Source organism: Plasmodium sp. gorilla clade G2 (genome assembly GCF_900097015.1).
Source record: "Plasmodium sp. gorilla clade G2 genome assembly, chromosome: 12".
Lineage (NCBI taxonomy): Eukaryota > Apicomplexa > Aconoidasida > Haemosporida > Plasmodiidae > Plasmodium > Plasmodium adleri (nom. inval.).
The window spans coordinates 1,651,539-1,675,000 of NC_041704.1; the positions used below are offsets into that span (position 1 = coordinate 1,651,539).

Below are 23,462 nucleotides of genomic sequence, written 5' to 3' on the forward strand. Positions count from 1 at the left end.
TTTTTTACAATATATTATATATATATATATATATATATTTATAAACATTTCAGTATTTTATTATTATTCCCATTAACACATATATATTTATTATTTTATTTTTATAAAAAAGGAGCATATAATAATCTTTACAGTAAAAATTGAAAAAAAAAAAAAAAAAATAAATAAATAATAACATATTTTCATTATAATTTTTAATTTTGTCAAAGTTTTCTATTAAAAATAAACATAAGGTAATGGATATGCATTATATATATATATATTATATGTATAATGTATTTACAAAAATAAAAATTTATTTATATATTATATTATATATATAATATATATTTATTTTATTTTTTTTTTTTTAATGTTAAAATAAAAAATTCTCAAAATTGTATACATTAATAAATAAATATATATTAATAATATATATTTATATATAAATATACATTTATTAAATATATTAAAACAAAATATATTAAATAATAATAGCCTGTGTATTATATAAAATATAACACATAAAAGGAAAACATTTTGTTTTTATATATTTATAATATAAATTTTTTTTTGTGAGAAAATAAAATAAATGAATAAGTAAAAAACAAAAATAATATGAGTGTTAAAAGAATGAGAATATGTTCATGAGAATACTTATATATTATATAAATATATATATATTATATATATTATATTTATATGTATTTATTTATTAAATTTTTTTTTTATATATAACCTTTGAATATATATATATATACATAATAATGTATGTAAACTAATACCCGTTTAATACAATTATTTAGTTATTAAACTAACAGGGTATTTTAAACTTATAATAATGATGTGTAATTTTTAAAAGTTTTTTGTACTATTATATATTTGAATAAACACATATACATATATATATATATATATATATATATATATATATATATATATATGTGTAATATATATATATTTTTTTTTTTTTTTTTTTTTTTTTTTTTTTTTTTTGTTTACACTTGTTTAATATTTGACTTTTAGTCAATTACAATAAAATAAATAGATAGATACATAATAAAAGATCCATAAATTTCTCTTCTTTTGAAATGATAAAATATGCAAGATAGTTATAGGAACCATATAAGAGAGTATAATAAAGATAGTCTAGATAGTGATAAAAGAAAAATGAATAATGTTACAAATGAATTAGAAATAAATGGTGTGAATGAAATAAGTATGGAAGATAATATATTAAATGAAGTTGTAAAGTTAAAAAGTGATTTAGAAAAAGCGTTAATAGAAAATAAAGAATTAAAAAATAAATGTAATGAAGATCGAGAACGATTAGATTTGTTGTCACTAAAAAATAATTCTCTTTTAAATGAATTATGTGAAGAAAAGGAGATGTTAAAAATAGAATATAATAATTATAAAATGGAATCTGTAAAAGATATTAAAAGACTACAAGATGAATTAGATAAAAATGTTATTATGTTAAACTGTTTAAAAGATGAAATATTATTTAAAGAAGAAGAATTAAGAAAAGCAGAAATTATTGAAAGACTTTATAAACAAGAAAGTGAATTAAATGAAGAAAAAGATATGAAAATAAAAAAGCTAGAAAATTTATTAAATCAAGAAATATATTTAAAAAATGATAAGGAAGAAAAAGATAAAATTAATCAAGAAGAAATAAATGAAAAATTAGAATTACTTAATAATGATTTAGATAAAAAAAATGAAGAATTAAATATTTTAAATAAAAAATATGATAATTTGAAAAAAACCAATATTGATATACAAAAGAAAATATGTTTCTTAAAAGAAGAAATTGATTATTATAAAAATAATGAAAATAGTTTTATTATGCAGAATATATTTAATGCAGAAAATAATTTAGATGATAATATTTGTAAAAAGAATTATATGAAAATATCTGTCTTATATAATGTATTATTTAAAATTGTTGTATATGATCAAAGAAATTTATTTGAAAAAGAAAAAATTCTTTATTCTTTAGAAAAAGAAAATACACATTTTTTAAAAAAAATTGTAGCAGATGAAATTTATTGTTTATATTTAAAAGATTGTATTAGTAAAATTAATTTAACATATCAAATAGATTTACATAAACAAGAAAAGAAATATATGTTATTAAATTCAGAATATGATGATCTTTATAATAAATTCATAGAAGAAAAAAAAGAAAATTTATTATTAAATGAAACATATGATAAAATTATTTTTAATCAAAAGAATGAAATCAATAAATTGAAAAGTCATATTTCTATTCAAAATAAAGATAAAGAAATATTAACAAAATATATTGATAATTATATAACATATATTGAAGATTCATATCAAAAATATTGTATTCTGAATAAGGAATATAAAGATTTAGAAGAAATGTTTTATGACCTTGAAGAAAAAAATAAAAATTTAATTATATTAGTTAATCGAATGGAAGATAAGTATCTAATCGAAAATAATAACAACAATAACAATAATAATAATAATAATAATAATATTAGTGAGTTACATATGGATAATATAAAAATAATGAAAAATAATTTAAAAGATAAAGATATTAAAATATTTGAATTGGAAAATAAAAATTTAGAATTAATCAAAACTATTGATAAATTAAATGATGATATTTTAAAAAAAAATACAAATAAAGAATACATAGAAAATGAATCACGTAAAATGAAGGATTTATGTTTCGATTTAAAAGATATTTGTTCTAAATTAGAATTAGAAATTAAAGAGAAAAATATTATTATAGATGACTTAACAGATAAATTAAATCAATCTGAGAAAAAAAATAAAGACAATCAAGTTATATTAGAATTATCTGAATTTAGAATACAAAATTTTAATGATAATGTAAAATATTTTACTAGTAAAGTTAATGAATTAAATGAAAAATTAACGAATAAAGATGAAGAAATAACACGCTTACATGATTATAATGAAAAAATAAATCAAGAAAAGGAAAATTTATTTTATGAAAATGTTCATATTTTAGAACAACTAAAAGAATTACAGAAAGAAAATGAAAAATTGAGAAAACAAAATGTTATTATAAAGAATGAATTAAATAAAAATGGTATTCAGTTGAATGAAGATATATATATGGATAAGATAATGTGTGAAGGAGATGATCAGAATAGGATAGACAATATGATAAATCATATTCCTAAAGAACAAAATAATACAAATGATACAAATGATACAAATGATGCAAATAATAATAATTTAAATTTATTGATGAATAGTAGGTCCTTTCAATATCATAAATCAAGAAACTATAAAGATGATGATAAAAACGATTTAATCTTAAAAATTGATAAATTAACAGATGAAAATATTTTATTAATTAAAGAAAATGAAGAAGTATTTGATAAATTACAAATAGTGTCTAATGAAAATATTAAAATAAAAAATGAATTAATGCATACCAGATCAGATGTAGAAAAACATTTGTTCCATTTAGAATGTGAAAAAAAAGAAAAATTAAAATATAAAATGTTATCAAGACAAAGGAAAAGACAATCATCACATATGAAAAGAAAATTCCATACAATGATGGAATCAGTTAAAGATTTAGTTAATGATATTAAACAAATAGATAAAGAAAATAAAAGAAATGATATGAATAATTCTTTTTTTGTTTCCTCTTCATCTGGTTCGTCCTATGAAAGATTAAATCAATCCAATGATGATTTATTATCTGCTAATGAAAATAGTAATACTCAATTAATGTTATCATCAGTTGGAAAATCTAGAAAAAGTATGAATAATACAAGTATAGATGGAAAACATAGTTTTTATAGCAAATCGACTAAAGTCTTAAGATTATCAGAAGATATGAATGATTTCAATATATTCTATGTTGATAAAATGAAAAAGAATAAAAAGCAAAATAATATTCCTCATACTTTTAATACATATGAAAAACAGGGAAAAATATTATCTGATCATATTAAAAGTAAAAAACCTAATACAAAAGTAGGGAAGAGTAAAAAAAAAATATATATGAAAATACGTATGCACCGATTTTCTATATGTAGCAATTTCAGAATTAATTTAAAAAAATATAAGCATGCATATAAAGAGTTAAGTAATACCTTATGCTTTTTAAATCAAAAGAAAAATGATAATTTAAATATGATAAATAATATGTATTCGAAGAATGCTAAAGGTTTAGATACTTTTTATTCTTTACCAAATAGTACTGATTCGAAAATAATTATAGATGACGAATTAAAGGAGAACAATGAGGAGTATAATAAACGTGTAAAATTAGACAAGAAACGAAGAAGAAATATGAAAAATATGAATAATTTAAATAATTTAAATAATGATGTTTTAATTTTCGAATCGGAAAAAATTATAAACGATCTTAATTATATTAAAAGAAAATATGATTCAAAAGTTAAAGAAACAGTAAACATGCAGAAAAAATTAATTAATAATGAAAAGGAATTAAATAATACTAATATTAAATATGAAAATTTATTAAATGAACATGATACGTTGATATCTGATATAAAAGAAAGAAGTGAGAAACTTTCGAATATAGAAAAAAATTATAATTTGTTATTCGAAAAATATAGTGAAACACAAGATGAAATAAAAATGCATGAACAAAAGACACATGAAATTTTTAATGAATGTAATGATTTAGTAGAATATATGAAAAAGAAAGAAAATAAAATTAAAGAAGTTGATGAGAATCTTAAAAAAATTGAAATAAAATATCAAGAAGAAAAAGAGAAAAATGATATTTTAACGAAAGATAATATTTCATTAAATAATTTAACTTCTAAATATAAAGAAGATATAGAATTATATAATAAGAAATTAGAAAATATGCATACTGAATTAAAATTAAGATTAAGTAGAATTGAAGAATTAGAATTAATTCAGAAAAATACAGAAAATGAAATGTATTATTTAAAATCAGCTACATATAAATATGATATCAATTTAAAAGAAGCACATGATGAATTAAATCGAACTAGTGAACATACTATGAAATTAGAAAAGAAATTAAAAGAATGTGAATTAAATATTGATGTTTTTAAAGAACAAATTATTAATAGAGATTATATTTTATATTTTATAAATGATTCTTATAAAAAGAAAGAATATTTTTTTAAGCATTTAAAAAGAAGAATACAAGGATTTAATAAAGCTTTCATAGAATTATTTGAAAATATAGAAATGAAAGATATAAACAAATTTAATGAATTACACCAACATTTGGAGTTTAATGATAATGAATATAAAAAAAATGTTTTGTCTTTTCAGTTGAATAAAAATGACAATGATATAAATAATCACCACAATAATAATAATAATATAAACTATGATATGAATTATCATAATAATTACCATAATAATTTCCATAATAATTATCATAATAATTATCATAATAACAATTTAGATGATGTTATGAAAAGCTTAGATACCATTGATGAATTAAATATAAAATACGAAGAAGAAAAAAATGAAATGCTAAATAGAATTAATGAAGTAGAAAATAAACTAAAAATAAAAATGAATGAAAATAATTTATTATATGAGAAATATGAAAATAATATGAAAGATATATTAATAGAAAGGGATGAAAGAGTTTCTGATTGTTTAATTTTATCTGAAGATGTGAAAAAAAAGAATAATGAAATTAATATATTAATGAAAGAATTAGATGAGAAGAATTTTGAATGTAATGAAATACATATGAAATGTACGTTTCTAATAAATGAAGTAAAAAATTTAGAAAAATCAAAATCTCATTTAAATGATAAATTAAAAGATATAGAAATACATCAAGAAGAACAAATTGAATATTTAAGAAAAGAAAATAATTATTTAAAAGAGGATATATATAATATTAAAAATGTGATACATAATTTAGATGAAGAAATTATAAAATTAAAAGAAACAATACATGATTTAAATGATGAAAAAAGTTGTTATGAAAATGAGATAGAAAAATTAAGAGACATGTTAGAAGAAGAAAAGAAATTTAATGATATGTTAAAAGAAAATGAACAAAATTTTATAAAAGAAATAAAAGAAGCACATTTATATGCTATTAAAAAAGAAGAAGAAGTTAATACATTCAAATTAACTTATGAATTGGATGAGAAAAAATACATTGATGAAATTGATAAATTAAAAAAGAAAAATGAAGAATTTAATAATTCTATAAAAAATCAAAGAAAACTTGTATCTGATTTAGAAACAAAACTGTTAGAATATAATGTGTTATTAGATAAAAATACAAGTATGAAAATGTTAGTTCAAGATTTAGAAAATAAAATTGATGATTTGATTAAAGATAATGAAAAGTTATGTATTGATTTAAAAAAAGAAAAATTAATAAGTGATGAAAAAGAAAAAAGTATATTAACATTAAATGAAGATATTAAATTGTGTGAACATAAAATTATGGAACATGATACTATTATGTTAAAATTAAAAGATGAAAAAGAAAAACTGAATCAAGAAATCTTAATATTAAATGATATAAAAAAAAACAAAGATCATATTATTGAAGAATTAGAAAATAATTTAAGAAAGGCTGTATTTGGAGATATTAAAATTAATGAATTAGAAAAAACGAAATTAGAACATAAAATTTTTACAGAACAAGATTTAGGTTTTCATAATAATGATCATAATATAAATGATTTATATAATTCTAAAATATGTATATTTAATAATAGTTATAATACAAAAAATAATAAAATGAATATTGATGAATTAAAAAAATATAGTTTATATTTGAAAGAAGAAAATGATTTAATAAAACATGAATTAAGAAAATTAAAAGACAAATATAGTATTGATGAACAAAAATATAAAGAAATTGAAAGAAGTGTTGAAAAAAGAGATGAAATTATTCATAAAATGAATAATGAAATACTTATGTCTAATGATAAAATAAAAAATTTAGAAAAAGGTACCAAACAACTTAATTCTGAATTATATGCTATAAATGAATTATTAGCTATTAGAAGTGATGAATGTAAAGAATTATCTAATGAATTATATGAATTAACAGATGAAAAAAATAAATTAATTATACAAAATGAAGTTTATCAAAAACAAATCGAATATTTTAAACAACAAATAGATGATAAAACACAATTATTAAATGATTTAGATATGATAAAGTTACAACATGAAAATAATGAATATGATAAAAATGTTTTAATAAATAAATATAATAAAGCTTTAAATAGATATTATAAAATTTGTTCTAATGTTATATATTATAAGAAATATTTAGAAAAAGAATTGAGTTCCAAAAATAATGAAACAAATGAAAATGATGATATATCATCTTTCAATAATTCATTCAATAATGAAAATAATAATAAACTGACAATGTTTACTCTAAAAAATAATATGAAAAATATGAATGACATAAATAATATGGATAATATTGTCAACATGGACAATATGAATAGTAGTGATAATTCTATTATATCTATAGACAGAATGTGTAACTTAAATGATATAAATAAAGTAACTGAATATGTAAACGAATTTTTGAAATGTGTTCGATTATTAATATTCAAGAAAAGAGTATTTGAATCTAAATTGGAAAATGCTGAAAGGAAATATAATAGTTTTAAAGATAAATTAAAAGAAGAAAAAGATGTAATAAATGATTTAAAGAAAAAATTAAGACAAAGTCAAGAATATCTCACACATAATAATAATAGTAATAATAATATGGAGGAACGAAATTATTATGATAATAAAAAGGACAATAATTTTGATGATAATAATAATTTCTCTATGAATTACAAAGATTTAAGTTCACAGATATTATTAAAAGTAACAGGTAAAAATGATATGATTGAAGAAAATAATTATATGATTTTGAAATATGAAAATGAGAAATTAATAGAAGAAAATAAATATTTAAATGAACAAATAAATAATTTATTTACATTACAAAGTAGTTTTAATAAATTAAATAAAATAAAGGAATCAGACCAGAAAGGAATTATTAGAAATAATAATAATGATGACAATATTAATAATAATGATATTATTAATTATAATGATAATCATTTTAATAATAGCGCTGCTGAATATACATATCTCAAATTTCAAGAAAATACTATAAGGAATGAATTAAATATATATAAAAATCAAAATGAATATTTAAAGAAAAAAGCACAAAATTATGAAGATATTATAAATAATTTACAAAAAGAAATAATTAATATTATAGATAAACAAAAAGAATGCGATGAAGAAGTATATAAAATGGAAAAGGAATTAGAAAAGAAAAATCAAGATATCGACAATTTAGTAAAGAAAAGACAAAAAGATCAAGAAAATTTAGAAATAGAATATTCTAAAGCTATCAGATTAGAAAATGAATTTTTATCATTAAATGAAGATATATTTAAAAAAGATGAACATATTAAAGAATATGAAGAATTAGTTAACAAATTAAATGAAGATATTAAAATTCATATGAAGGAAAAAGACGAATTAAAAGAATATGCTGAAGATTTTAAAAATAAATATGAATTATTTGAAAAGAAATATAATAATTTATTACACGATGTTATTCAATATGAGAATATAAATGAAAAAAAAAATGACAATACAAATGACAATACAAATGACAATATAAATGGCAATATAAATGAAAATATAAGTGACAATATAAATAAAAAAAGATATTCGTTATCGTCAAATGAAAAGAAAGAAACACAAAGTTTAATTAATAAATTGAAAAATTATGATGTGATGATAACAGATTTAATGAATGAAAAAGATATGCTATTAAATAAATATAATGAATTAAAAAATATATATGAAGAGAAATTAAATGTGGAACATGTGTTACATAATGAAATAAATGAATTAAAGAAAGAAAATGAATACTTAAATGAAACAAAAACATCTTTAAATAAACAAGTTGATGATTTAATTAAAGAAAATGATGAATATAATAAAAAATGTATTCATTTAGATAAAGAAAATGTAGATTTATATAAAAAATTTGTCAATGTATCTAATCAATTAAATAATATAAATTCTTTAGATGAATATGCCAATAATAAAATGGGAGGAATCAAAAAATCTAGTAATATAAGAAATACATTAAAAGAAAATGAGTTAAACGAAAAAGCAAGTGGAACAGGAAGAATATCAAATCATAATGTAGTTAATATGAATAATATGAGTGTGAAATCATTAGAAGATTATCATGATGATGATATTATGAAAAGAATGAAAAATGATATGAACGATTTAAGCATTGAAAATGATTTATTAAAAGTAAAGATTAAGGAACTAGAACAGTTAAATAGTAATATATTTAATGATAATAAAGATTTAATAAATATTATATCAAATAGAGAAAATGATAAAAAAGGTATTTCTGATTGTAAGGAAGATAATAATATTAATATATTAGACATGCAAGATATACATAATAATTATGAAAATTTATTAATCGAAAATAAATTAGAAAAACAAGTAAATGAGAATTTGAAATTAGAAATATATAATCTTAAAAATAAAGTTAATGAATATAATATGATAATTAATAAGAATTCTCATTATGAAGAAAGTAATAAAAGAACAAAGAATTACTTATATTATTTAAATGATAAAATAAAAAGTTTTATTAAAATATTTAGTACAAATAACATGAATTATGATCATTTGAAATCTGAATTGAAGAAAATCAAATTAAATAATTTAATGATTATTCAAGATAATTTCAATTCCTTGAATGATAGTGCTAGTAGTAGTAAATTATCAAAAAAGAATATTTGTTCTTCTAGTAATTATTCTTTAGAAGATGATGATAATAGTAGTGTATGCTCAAAAATGATTGTAAATTTTTTTACACTACATAAAGAAGGAACATTTGAAAATTATGATAACAAAAAAATGTATGATAATTATAATAATGATATTGTGATTAAAAAAAGTGAATTACAAAATGTGTATAAATATATAATTAAACTAAAAGAAAATTACATTAAAAAATGTGTACTTGTAGATAATCAAAACATAATGATTCAAGAATTAAATAAACAAATCTTTACTTATTCAGAACAAAATAAAAAATATCATGATGAACAAAATGAATGGAAAAACAAAGTAAATGATATAATAAATGAGAATGTAAAAAAAATGGAATCCTTTTCAAAAATACATAACAATTTATTAAATAAACTTGAAGAAGAAATAAATAAAAATAATAAATTATCGAATGAATTATATATTCAAAATGAACAAAATAAATTGTATCAAGAAAATGAAATGAAAATTGAAAATGCATTAAACAGAAGTAATCAAATAAATAATATTGATAAAGAATCAAATAGTAATTTAAAAAAAATATCTATATTATTAGATGAATATAAAGAAATTATTGAAACTAATTCAAAATTGTTAATAAGAAATAATAATATCTTGTTAGAAAATAATACATTAAAAGATGTTATTGGAAAAATGGATAAGGATATAAATAAATTAAATCATCAATTAAAGGAAAAAAATATTTTAATTGAAAATGCAAAAATTAATATAAATACGAAGGAATTCAAAAATAAATCTACAAATTTAAATGATAACCAAGAAAATACTCTAAATAATATGAATCATAGTTTAAAAGATAGAAATGAGGAAAACACTACAACAAGTATCTTAAATGATAACAAAAAATATGGAAGTAGTGAACAACTTATAAATGAATATGAAGAAATCATTTTAATTATTGAGAAAAAAAATAATGAATTAGAAAATAATTGTCAAAATTTAAAAAAATCAAATTATCAAGTATATAATAAGTATAATAAATTAGTATATGAATATAATTCATTAAAAAAATTTATAAAGGATAAGATAAAGAATAATGGATATATAGATATTGATTTAAGTCAATTTGAGCAACATATTAAAAAAGACATAAATGAAAAATTTGGAGAGACAAATGATGGTCAAAATGAATTAAGCAATATAAATAAGGATGTAATTTTTTCATCACTTATATCATTTAATCGTTATGATATCAAGAAAATATCTGATCATGTGAATGCTATCGAACAGTTAAATGATGATATGTTGAATAATAAGGAATTAAACCTATATATTGGTTTAATCAAAAGGGATATTGAAAATATGTTAAATGATTATAATTATAAAAATGATGTGAATGACAATAATTATCAAAATGATGTGAATGATTATAACCGTCGTGGTGGTCATATTCCTTATGAGGATAATAAAATTTCAAAAATAAATAAAGATGAATTAATAGAAAAATTAAAAGAAAAAGATTCAGAAATTAAAGAATATGAAAAGAAACTTGATAATATGAATATATACGTAAATAAAAAAGAAAGAGAAATTGAGAAATTAAAAGAATTATATGGTGATCAATTGTCTATTAATAAAAATTCATATATAAGTAATTCAAATACTAGTATGAACAAAAGAAATAGTAGTAACATGTCAGAGAAACATTTAGAAATAAAAGAAGAGTATAAAGAATTATTAAACGAATACAAATTTTCATTAAACTTATTAAATGATACCAAAAATAAGTTAGACACACTGAAAAGAGAAAAGAAGGATATGGAAAAATTAAAGGAATTAGAAATTCATGATAAAGATAATATTATAGAAAATTTAAAAGGATTAAACAGGGAATTAGAAAATAATATAAATGAAATAAAAAAATCATTCAATGAAAAAATATTAGAAAAAGAAAATATTATAGAAAAGAATAATGATTTGTTAAATGATTTAAATGAAGAAATTAATATTTTGAATTCTAATAAAATACAAAATAATAATTTTATTAAAGAATTGGAATTACAAATAAGGAATTTAAATAATGAAATCAATACATTAAACGATATGCTAAAAGATTCAAAAGAAGAAATTATGATTCTTAATCATACCTTAGAAGATAAACAAAAGGAATGTGTAGAATTACGTAATAAATTAGAACAAAATTATTTACACATATCAAATGAAGATAAATATGATAAATCATCAGGAACATATAATAGTGATGAAATAAATGAAACTCGCATGAGACATGAAAACGAAATTGATGATTTAAAAAGAAAAAATTTATTACAAAGTAATGAGCATTATAAAAAAATGAATGAATTAAGAAGAGATTTAAACAATTCTTTTTCAAGTTATAACAAACTAAAATATGATAGTGAAAAAAAAATTGAAGATTTTAAGGAAGAGGCAAATAATTTAAAATATTATATTAAAAAAATCGAAGAAGAAAATAAAAAAAAAGAAGAAAAACATGCTTTAATAGAAGTAGCGATACAAGAAATGGATAAAGAAATAAATATATTAAAAACTCAACTTGAAGAAAAAAATGAAATTATAAATGATATACAAAATAATATGGAAGAAAAAAAGAAGACTCTTGAATATTTAGAAGAAGATATTAAATCTGTGCAACATATTATAATGAAATATATACAAAAATTAAATTCTCTTAAAGATATCGAACAATTAATTGATGAATTAAATGATAACGAATTAAAAACAAACGAATGTTTTTCATTTATAAAAGATATTTTTATAAGTATTCATCAAAATTACATGAAAGAAGAATTAAAGAGAAAAGAGGAAATGATTATAAATGGACAAGGTTTAATTAAAGAAAATGAAGTAATACAATTAGAAGAAAAATTAAAAGAATTGATAATAGAGAAAAATAGATATGATAAAGATATTAAAGATCAAAAAGAGGAATTACATCATTTACTTGATAAAAAAGATTCGTATGAAGAGGAATTAAATCATATTATAAACGAATTAGAAATAAAAAGACAAGAAATTAATCAAATGAATAATAAATTGAATGAATTAAAAAATATTCAAAATGATAATAAACGTAAAGTGGAAGATATAAAAACTAAAGAAGGTGATTTAAAATATAAAGAAGAAGAATTAAAATATCGAGAAGATAATTTAAAACATAAAGAAGAAGAATTATTAATTAAAAATGAAAATTATATGAATAAAGAAAAAGATCTTATGAAAAGTAAAGAAGAGTTAATTGTTCGAGAAAATGATTTAATAAAAAATAAAGAAGAGTTAATAGATAAAACAAATGAATTAATGTTAAAAAGAGAAGAATTACAAAAGGATAAAATACATATTGATGAATTAAAAAATGATTTAATGGTAAAATTTGAGAAATTATATAATGCACAAAATGATATTAAAGTTAAAGAAACGAAATTAAAAAAAATATATGAAAAATTAAAAGATCATAATATTATTGAATTGTTTGATATAAATAATAGGGATAACAACAATAATATAAGAGACCATACTGAAAATATAAATAATATAAATAATATAAATAGTGATATAAATAATAATGATATAAATAATAATAATAATAATAATAATACACCTAATTTTAACAATCGTTTATCATTAAAAAGGTTGGGAATACTTTTAGGACTTGATGAAATAGGAGATGAAAATGAACTTGATTTTAATTTTGATAAAGAAAATGAAAGTTTAAATTTAGACTCCCTTGAATATACAACATATTTTAACGAATTCAAAAAGAGAATTAAAAATTTAAAAAACAATTTATTAAACAGAGAAAAGGATGTTGAAATATATAAAAAGTCATACGAAATTGAAAAGAAAGAAAAGGAAATTTACAAGATCGAATTAGAGAAATTAAATGAATTATTACACGTAGAACAAATGAATAGGAAAAATTTAGATTTAGAATTAGAGAAATATAAAAGTGAAGATACTGATATTTTAAAATCTTTAAGAGAATCTGAAGAATTATTAAATGAAAAAAATAATAAAATATTAGAATTACAACAAAAATTAATTCAGACATCTTATGATATAAATATTATGATTGATAATAATAAAAATTTAATAAAGGAAAAAGATAAAGATTATGAAGAGAAAATTGATAATTTAAATTCAATTATTAATGATTATGAGAAAGAAATAAAAGAAATGAATAAAGAAAAATTAAATCTTACTAGAAAATCAATTGAAAAAATGATTGATGATGGAGAAGATATTAAGAAATTGAAAATCGATTTAGATGAAGCACAGGAAATAATATTAGATTTAAAAAAAAAGAATGAAGAATTAAATAATATAAATATTGAATTAATAAATTCGAATAAAGACATGAGATTAGATATTGATGTATTACTAGTAAATGTTAACAATTTGAATAAAAAGAACATATTAAATGAAAATAAATTTATTGAAGATGAAAGAAAATATAATGAATTAAAAATGGTATATGAACAAAAAGTAAATGAGTTTAATAAATTATATAATATGATTTCTATAAAAATGAAGAAAAAATTTGATTCAGAAAATGATATAGAACAAGATTACTCAAATGAAAATGTTAATATGCAAATATCTAGAAATAGTATAAATAATAAATATGCTATTAATGATTATGAAAATGATACAGTAGTTGCCTTAAACGAAAAGAATATGATAATTGATTCATTGAATGAAAAAATTGCATATTATGAAAAGGAAAATTATAAAAAGGAAGAACTAGTAAATAAATATAAAAATACTATAGATGAATTATCAAAGAAGATACACATTTTTGAAGATAATTTAGATTTTTTAATAAGTTTGAATGAATTTATAAAAACGAATAATTTTACTTATGAAAATATATTAGATATATTAAATAATTCAATATTATATAAAAAGTTATTAAATAAAATATTGGTTGAAAATCAATTTTATAAATATATTATATCTATTAGAGATTGGTTATTTGAAATTATAAAATCAAAAAGTTATAGTAATAGTAGTAGTAATAATAATAAAAATAGTATTAATCGTAGTCATCATCATCATCATAATAATAATAGTAATACCAGAGAATCTGTTTTACGATTGAGTTTAAAGAATAAAAGAAATTTTAAAAGAACAGCAAGTGTAACATCTAATATTTATAATGATTTATATTTTAGTGAAAATATTTTATCAGGTGAAAAGGAGAATGATGAATTAACAAATAGTTTTAATAAAACATTAAACGTTATTGATAATGATTTTAACAATTTTGAAAATATATGTATTGAATTAAATAATATGTTTAGAGAAGAAGATTGGAATAATATATTTATAAAAGTAAATATCTTAGAAAATCAATTTACCAATATTATAAATCTAATTATACGTGAAATGAAGAAAATAAATAAGAAATTAAATAATAATACTAATGAAAAATTTGAATTAAAGAAAAGTGTAAAAATATTGAAAAAAAGATTAAATTCAATATCTACTGATTTTGAGAAGCGCACAGAAGAAGTAGAACATTTAAATGATGCCTTAAGAAAAGAATGTGCAGAAAAAGATGTATTATTAAATCAATATGAAGATATAAAAAAAACTTATAAAAAATTAAATGAACAATATAATGAACAAATTATATTAATTAAAAAAAATGAACATGAACTAAAATCATTAAATGATCAGTTATTATTAGAAAAAAATGAAAATCAAATAAAAACAGAAAAAATTAATAAATTATTAAATAATGACTTGAACCATTTCAATAACTCATTAGACAAATCTGCATATCAATTAAATGAATTAAACAATGAAAAGAAAAGAAATAACATATTATTGAATGAATTAGAGGAAAAAGAAAAAATCATTTCACATTTACATAAGGAGTTAGAATCGAATATCAATGTTATTATTGAGTTGAAAGAATTTAATGAATTGTTACTTAACAAATTGAAAAAAGAAGGATATAAAAAGGAGAAAGACAACAGTGTGAATGATCAAATTAGTGACCATAATTATAGTAATATAAATAAAAATGATAATAATAGTAATATAAATAATAATAATAGTAATAATATGAACTCTTTTAATAAATCTAATATATCTAATAATGAACACTTAGAAGATACCAATAGAAACGAATTAATAATCATAATAAGCCAATTAGAAAATGAAAATAATATCTTAAAAGAAGAATTAGAAATTATAAGAAATAATTTCAAAATGTTAAAGGAGAAAAAGAATGAACTTGAAGATATTATTAATAGTAACGATGTAAAATTAAATAAAAGAGAAATCGAACTTAATGGTATCCTAATTGAGAAAGAGAAAATATTAGAACAAACCAATAAATATAAAATTAAATGTATACAAATTATTGATATATGTTTTAATCAAGATTTTAATATAATAGATATTCGTGAAAAAATTATAACCATATTTAAGAATGATGACGAACAAATTATGGATATAATTAATTGTCACAAAAATATGTTATCGAATGGTAATAATAATAATAGTAATAATAGTAATAGCAATAATAATAAGAAGAAGAATGATAAATTGAGCATATTACAGGATGAAGAATCTAGGAGTATTATTGATGAAGAAAAAATGTTACACATAGAAGAAATGAGTAAAAAAAATGAAGAATTAATTAAGAAAAATGAAGAAATATGGAAATTAAACAAATTTATAGAAAATTTAAATAAAGAAATAACAAATAAAAATTTTATTATTATTTCAAATCAACAAGATATTGAAAATAAAAATGATATATTAGAAAAAAATGAAACATATATTAATTTCTTAAAAGATCAAATTAAATTATTATGTAATAATATAGATGAAAATAATTTATTTGATATAAATAATGTTAATTTATCTCCAACTCTTCGTAGCTTTATTAAAAGAAATAGTGTACGCCCAAAAAATACATATGCTTCAAATGATAATAAAGAGGATCCATTTTTTGATGATATGATATATAATCATATGAATAGTATAAATAATATAATTAATGATCAAGATTCACAATTAAAAAAGAAAATAAATTTTGAACCTAATAGTAATAGTCAAGCACATTATAATTTTTATGATGAAAATGAAGTAAAACTAGAAGAAATGAAATTAAAAATTGAAGATTTAAATGATAAATTAAAAACATCTGAAAACGAAATAGTGATTTTAAAAAATGAAAATAATGAATTAATAGAAAAATGTGAATTTTTAAAAAATGAATTAAAAAATGTACAAGGAGCCAAAAGACATTTAATGTTATGTGAGAGTAGAATTAATATCTTAGAAAAAGAATTAGAAGATAAAAAAAATAAATTAGAAGCACAGAATAAAACTGTTAATGAATGTGTTGATATGTATGTTGAAGAAAATTCAGAAAATTATAATAAAATTTTAGAATTAAAAAATTTAAATGAGAAATATAAAATCGAAATTAATGTTTTAAATGATGAAATAACAAAACTAAAAAATGAAATCAATACATATAAAAATGATTTAAAAAACATTAATGCTACACTAGATTTTTATAAATCTACACATGATGAATTAGTAAACGAATATAGTAAAGAAGAAAGAAATAATGTATATTATATTAAATTATGTGAAGAATTAAAACAAGAAAATCAAAATTTTAAACAACTTTTAGATTCTCATGAAGAAAATAAAAATGAACTTATAAACGATATCAAACAAATAAAAGAGCAGTTAAATAATTGTGTTAAAGAAAATTATGAAATTATTTTAGATTTAGAATTATTGCAAATGCAAAATAATTTATTAAAAGAAAATTGTAATTATTATAAACAAAGGGAACATATTTTAATCAATAATTTAGATCAGAATAATAATATAAACAATTTCAAAATTGATGAAAATGTTAATGAAACAAATTTAAAAGAATTTATAAATAAATTAAATCAACAAATTAATAATTTACAAGAGGATATAAATAACAAATCAGAAACTATCATATCATTGAAATATCAAATTAAAGCATTTCATTTTGAAAATATATCGAAAGAAAATAATCAACCATTTAATCAAAATGATAATAATACAATTCAAGAAATTCTAAATCTCAATAATATTACATATGTGCAAAATAATTTGTTTATATATATTAGTTTATTTAAAAGTATTCTTTTTATTATAAGTGAAATACTCTTCTTTATTGACCCAACCAATAATTTATACTTTGAAATATTAACACTTTTAAAATTAAAAAGTCAAAATGAATCATACATAGAATTTGATACTATGATAAAACATGTGGATATTTCTCAACATGATTGTGAAAATATATTTCAATCTGTTCTTAAATCAAAGACTATATTAAGAGAAAAATTGCAATTATTACAATTAAAAATTTGTTAAAAATAAATTTTTATGTTTAATATACAATTTGTCTATGCAAGGATTTTTTTTAAATGTATGACATTTTTAAACATAACTGAAATGCATATGTTATTATATATATAAATATATATATATATATATATATTATATAAATTTTATAAATTTTTCATATATGAATTTTTTTTTATTTTTTATTTTATTTGTTTTATTATTATATATATTTTTTTTTTTATGTTTTCTTAAAATTGTAGTGTATACCATATTGTTATGTTTTTAAAAATAGTTCCATTATGGTGAGAATAGAACTAGATGTTTATATTGTCTTTTTTTTTTTTTTTTTTCTTTGCAAGATGTGTAATTATAATATATATGTATATAATATTTCATTCATTTGTTTTATTTAATATAAACCTTGTTTTATTACCAAGAACAAGTAAAATATATAATATATATATATAATAATTCTTTAATTATAATTTTAACATTTGGTATGTTTTTTTTTTTTTTTTTTTCGTTCTTTTTTTAAAAATTGAAATAAACGTGAAAAAATCGTTAAAAGGAAAAAAAAAAAAAAAAAAAAATTATAAATACATAAAAGATATATATTATATATATATTATATATATATTATATATATATTAATAATTTCATTAACAATATTAAAATAACAACCAAAAAAAATTTATATACACATATTTTTTAATTATGCAAATTATATATTAATTTAAAAATTATCATCCTACAAATAAAAGGTATCTATATATTATATATATATATATTATATATATTTATTTATTTTTATTTACACATATGTATTTTTATTTATACATATTATCTTATATTTGATATGGCATCCGTAATTGTTTGAAATATAGAACTTGTTATTTTTTGGGAATTCATTTGTTTTAATACTTCTTCAGCTTCTTTTTTCATATTTAATTTTGTATACCATTTATACTGTGAATTTAAATCTTTATTTTTTTCAATCAATTTAACAGTTAATTGTTTAGAACCATATTCATGAACACATTCAATAAAATAATCCATTCCTATTGGTGATACTCTATAATTAGCAAAATTATATAATTCATCAAAATATTTATTTTTAGCTAATGTATGTATTTTACATCTCCAAAACTTGGGTTCTGAAATTTTAAACTTTTTGAAAATATTATCGGCATCTAGAAATTCACCTATTGATAAAGTATATTCAACTGTCTTCATTAATGATAATCCCTGAATTTTATGTGGGTAACCTGCAACTAATTTTTTATTATATTTCATTTCTAATTCTTTTTGATAATTTAATAAATCGATATTGTTCATAATGGAGGTATGAACAAATTTTATATGACTATTCATTTGATCAGTAGTTAAAAAACCAGCTGAATATGCTAGCCATGTTTTTTTTTGTTCTGTGTTTTTTTTGGAAAATGCTAAATCAAGTGTTACAAAAGCAGCTTGAGAATGTTGTCCATTTTTTTCATAAAATTCTTTAAGTAAATTATATTGTTTGGTTTTTTTGCAGTAAACATAAAAGCAATTTGATGCAAGCATACTAATATTACTACTGCTACTACTACTATTATTATTATTAATATTATTATTATTATTCAAAGTATTCATATTATTTATACTATTATTATTCAGGACATTCAATAAGGTGGTTAATTCCTTCTCACCATTTGCATTTAACTTTTCTTGATTTAAAATATTAACAATACACATATATACCAATTCGATATCTTTCGAAAGAATAGCCTTTTCAATAGCTAATCTATAATTAGCCAATTTAAGTAACATGTCAATTTGTTTCTTTTTATTTTCTTCATACTGTATTATTACAGTAGCTAACTGTGGTCTTAAACATTTAGCTGCCATAAAGGCAATAAAAGAATAATCCATATTTTTCTTATTTCCAATTTTTTCCGTTATAGCACTACATAACTGTTCATCTGTTAATTCAATTGATTTTTCTATTTTTTCTTTACACCATTCAATTAATATATTATCAGTTTTAATACCAGCATATTCACATATTCGATATGCTAAAAAATATTCTTTTCTTTTAGCTAAATAATGAACAAATGTTGGTATAGTAATATATTGAAGTTCTGCAGCAGTAATGAAAATATCGAGTGGAGGTTTTCTAACGTTCATACATATCCTTAAAAATAAACAACACAATAAATATTTTTTAGAATCATGGTTTGTTTTCATAAAGTTTTTTCCAAATAAACATGTTTCTAATAATAAGTTTATGATATTATCATCATATTCATGAGTTGCGGCATTTAGGCATTCTTCAATGGCAATATCTAAATTATTATTAAATGCTCTTATTTCATCATCGAGACATATATTTCCATTTTTATATTTTTCATATGAATAAAATAACATAGCAGAAGGTGTACAACTTCCAATACTAAAAATATTAAATGTAGATTTCCTAATTCTACTAATATATTCAAAATGTTCTTTACTTATAATTTTGACTCCATATAAATCTCCAATTAAAAATAAATCATGTCGATATTGATAAGGTATCCATTGATTTTGGGGACCACCAATAAATAACATATGTTGTATATAATTGGAAGGAGTGATCATGGGTATATAAACAGCTAGACAATCATCACCACACCATACAATTTGTTTAATTGTTTTTTTATTATCTAAAACTGTTTCTTCAATACATTTGTTTAAATTATTAATTAAATAAATTTTTATTATTCCATTATCTGCCAGAAATGCTAAAATCGTTCCTGATTTTGATATAGACATATTTATATATGGATGTGAACAATCCATATCATAATATTTATAATGATATTTATTGACTAATACAAAACCACCATTACACAATGTTATTATTAAATGTATATTTAATTCTTTATTATTACCCTTATTGTTATCCTTATTTTTGCTCTTATTTTTGTTCTCATTTGTGTCATTTGTGTCATTTTTGTCATTTTTTCCCTTATTTTGTTTATCTTTTGTTTTTATTTTTTCAACTGCATCCACATCCGTTTTATTATTTAAATCATATGCAGTAGTTTTGATTAAAATTCTTTTGTGCCTTTTATTGTTAAAATAATAATTGTCATTATCCTCATCATTATAATTAATATTATTCTTTGTTGTGTTTTTTTTTTTTTTTTCATTTTGTTCGTTGATTTGATTGTGTTCCAGTTGTTGCCATTTAATGTTGTAATTTTCTTTACTTTCGATAAGTACATTATTTTTCGAATTCAAATTTTGTGTAGGACTTTCTTTTTTTTCAAAAGTATTTGTAATGTAATTTTTTATATTTAATCGTAATATATCATTATTAGGTTTGGTATCAAAATAATTTTGTTCAATATTTAATTCATCATTTAATTGATCTTCATCAATATGCGAAACACAAAATGGTTTTCCTTTTAATTCCACATTAGGATATTTAATACAGTTAGTACCACTAAATCCATAATTCACATATATGTTTAATTTTTCTGTAATTATAATAATACCATCTTCACAAATACGACCATATGAAATTCCTTCATTTTTTATATTTTCGTCTAATGAAAAAACAAAAATTTTTTCACAAAAACAAGAATATACTCTTACAATGTTATCTTTAAATAATAATACTAATTCGTTATTTTTATTCCATCCAAAACATATTAACCCATCATAATTTAATCGACAACTTGATATGAGTCTACCAATATTACTATAAATTTTTAAATTATCTTCTTTTTTATAATTATCTAATTTGTCTTTATTTAATAAAACAGCTATTAACCCTAAATAACCTGAACAAACTACATTGTCCTTTAATATATCATCATTACTCCATAGCATGTTACTAATTTTTTGTTTCCCATAATGGGTATTATCAATAGTGCTCCATTCATTTGTATTCATTTTTTATTTTGTTGAAACAATCAAAATGAATGAAATGATAAATGTAATGATGAACATATAATATATATATATATATTATATATATTTCTATTTGTGTATGAAATAATACATTTTTTCCATAAAAAAAAAATGAAATGAATATATAATAAAATAATGAATGACTCTTTTAACAAAATGAAGAATAAATATACTACTAAATTATTATTATTATTATAGATGATTTATTTAATGTTATTATAGTACCACATATATTGTACATAATATATATATTATATATATTGTAAATATATGTATATATTTGGCATTATATAAATATTGTAAAATGGAAAAAGTACAGATTATACATAAGTATTCGCACTTTTTAAATATATCATATATATAATTTAAAAATACAAATCAATCAAAACTTATAAAAAAAATAAGAACGGAGAACTGAATAATTTGTATATATATTTATACAAAGTTTTTCATTTGAATGGTTATTATTTTTTACTACTCATAAATCAGTTTCATTTTTATTTTATATATATATATATATTTTTTTTAATACATCTTGATAAATTCAAAATTAATAAAAAATAAATAAGAACAAAAGAATAAATTATAAATAAGCATTTCTTCTGAAATGTAATATATAATATTATATATATTATATATATATATTTTTTTTTTTTTTTTGTTTATATAAAAATAAATATTTTATGCTTGTATATATTTTATATATACATAATATGTATATATATATTTGATACATGTATGGATATTTTTTTTACATGTATAAAAAGGCAGCAATAAGATATTATATAATATATAAATATATATATATATATATTTTTTTTTTGAGTTATTCCAGAAATCATTTTTATAAAAGAAAAAATTGTTAATTTTTCAAAATTCACATAAATGTAATATAATTATGAAGATATATTCTCTATATTGTTATATATATATATATATTACAATATATACTAAAATTTATTCCAATTAAAACAACAACAAATAATATATATATAAATATATAAAATATATTATGTAATTTTTTGTTTGATTTATACTGTTTTTTTTTTTTTTTTTTTTTTTTTTTTATATCTGCGTCTATGTAATATTCAGGAAACATAAAAAATTTTAGTTCATTATGTTTATGTATGAAATATAGGAACTTTAAATAAGTTTATAAATATAAAAAGAAATAAATAAAAATATACATATATATATATATATTTATTTATTTGTGTTTATATTTATATATTGTTATCCGTCCTTTATTTTGTATATTTTAGTGTAATTATGTTAAAATTAAATTTCATACCTTGTAAAAATATAGGAACCTTTCATGATGCCCTTACACAGCATAATAT

At 18.3% G+C, this 23,462-nt stretch overlaps 3 protein-coding genes across 3 annotated transcripts in view; 2 read left to right on the top strand and 1 right to left on the bottom strand.

Annotated features, from left to right (window-relative positions):
• Nucleotides 1-1,080: 1,080 nt before the first annotated feature.
• On the top strand, nucleotides 1,081-18,210 carry PADL01_1240600 (conserved Plasmodium protein, unknown function; the record flags this gene model as incomplete). The annotated part of the gene is made up of 1 exon (XM_028683380.1): nucleotides 1,081-18,210. The coding sequence occupies one exon, from the start codon at nucleotides 1,081-1,083 to the stop codon at nucleotides 18,208-18,210; it is 17,130 nt and encodes a 5,709-aa protein (XP_028539564.1).
• An 813-nt stretch (nucleotides 18,211-19,023) lies between these two features.
• PADL01_1240700 (vacuolar protein sorting-associated protein 16, putative) lies at nucleotides 19,024-22,104 on the bottom strand (the record flags this gene model as incomplete). The annotated part of the gene is made up of 1 exon (XM_028683382.1): nucleotides 19,024-22,104. One exon carries the CDS (start codon nucleotides 22,102-22,104, stop codon nucleotides 19,024-19,026), a length of 3,081 nt encoding a protein of 1,026 aa, XP_028539565.1.
• A 1,287-nt stretch (nucleotides 22,105-23,391) lies between these two features.
• Nucleotides 23,392-23,462, top strand: part of PADL01_1240800 (3-hydroxyisobutyryl-coenzyme A hydrolase, putative) — a gene marked incomplete at both ends in the record, with an annotated part of 1,617 nt that continues 1,546 nt past the window's right edge. Inside the window, one exon of the mRNA XM_028683383.1 lies at nucleotides 23,392-23,462. This exon is cut by the window's right edge and continues 1,546 nt beyond it. Coding sequence (XP_028539566.1) covers nucleotides 23,392-23,462 — 71 coding nt within the window.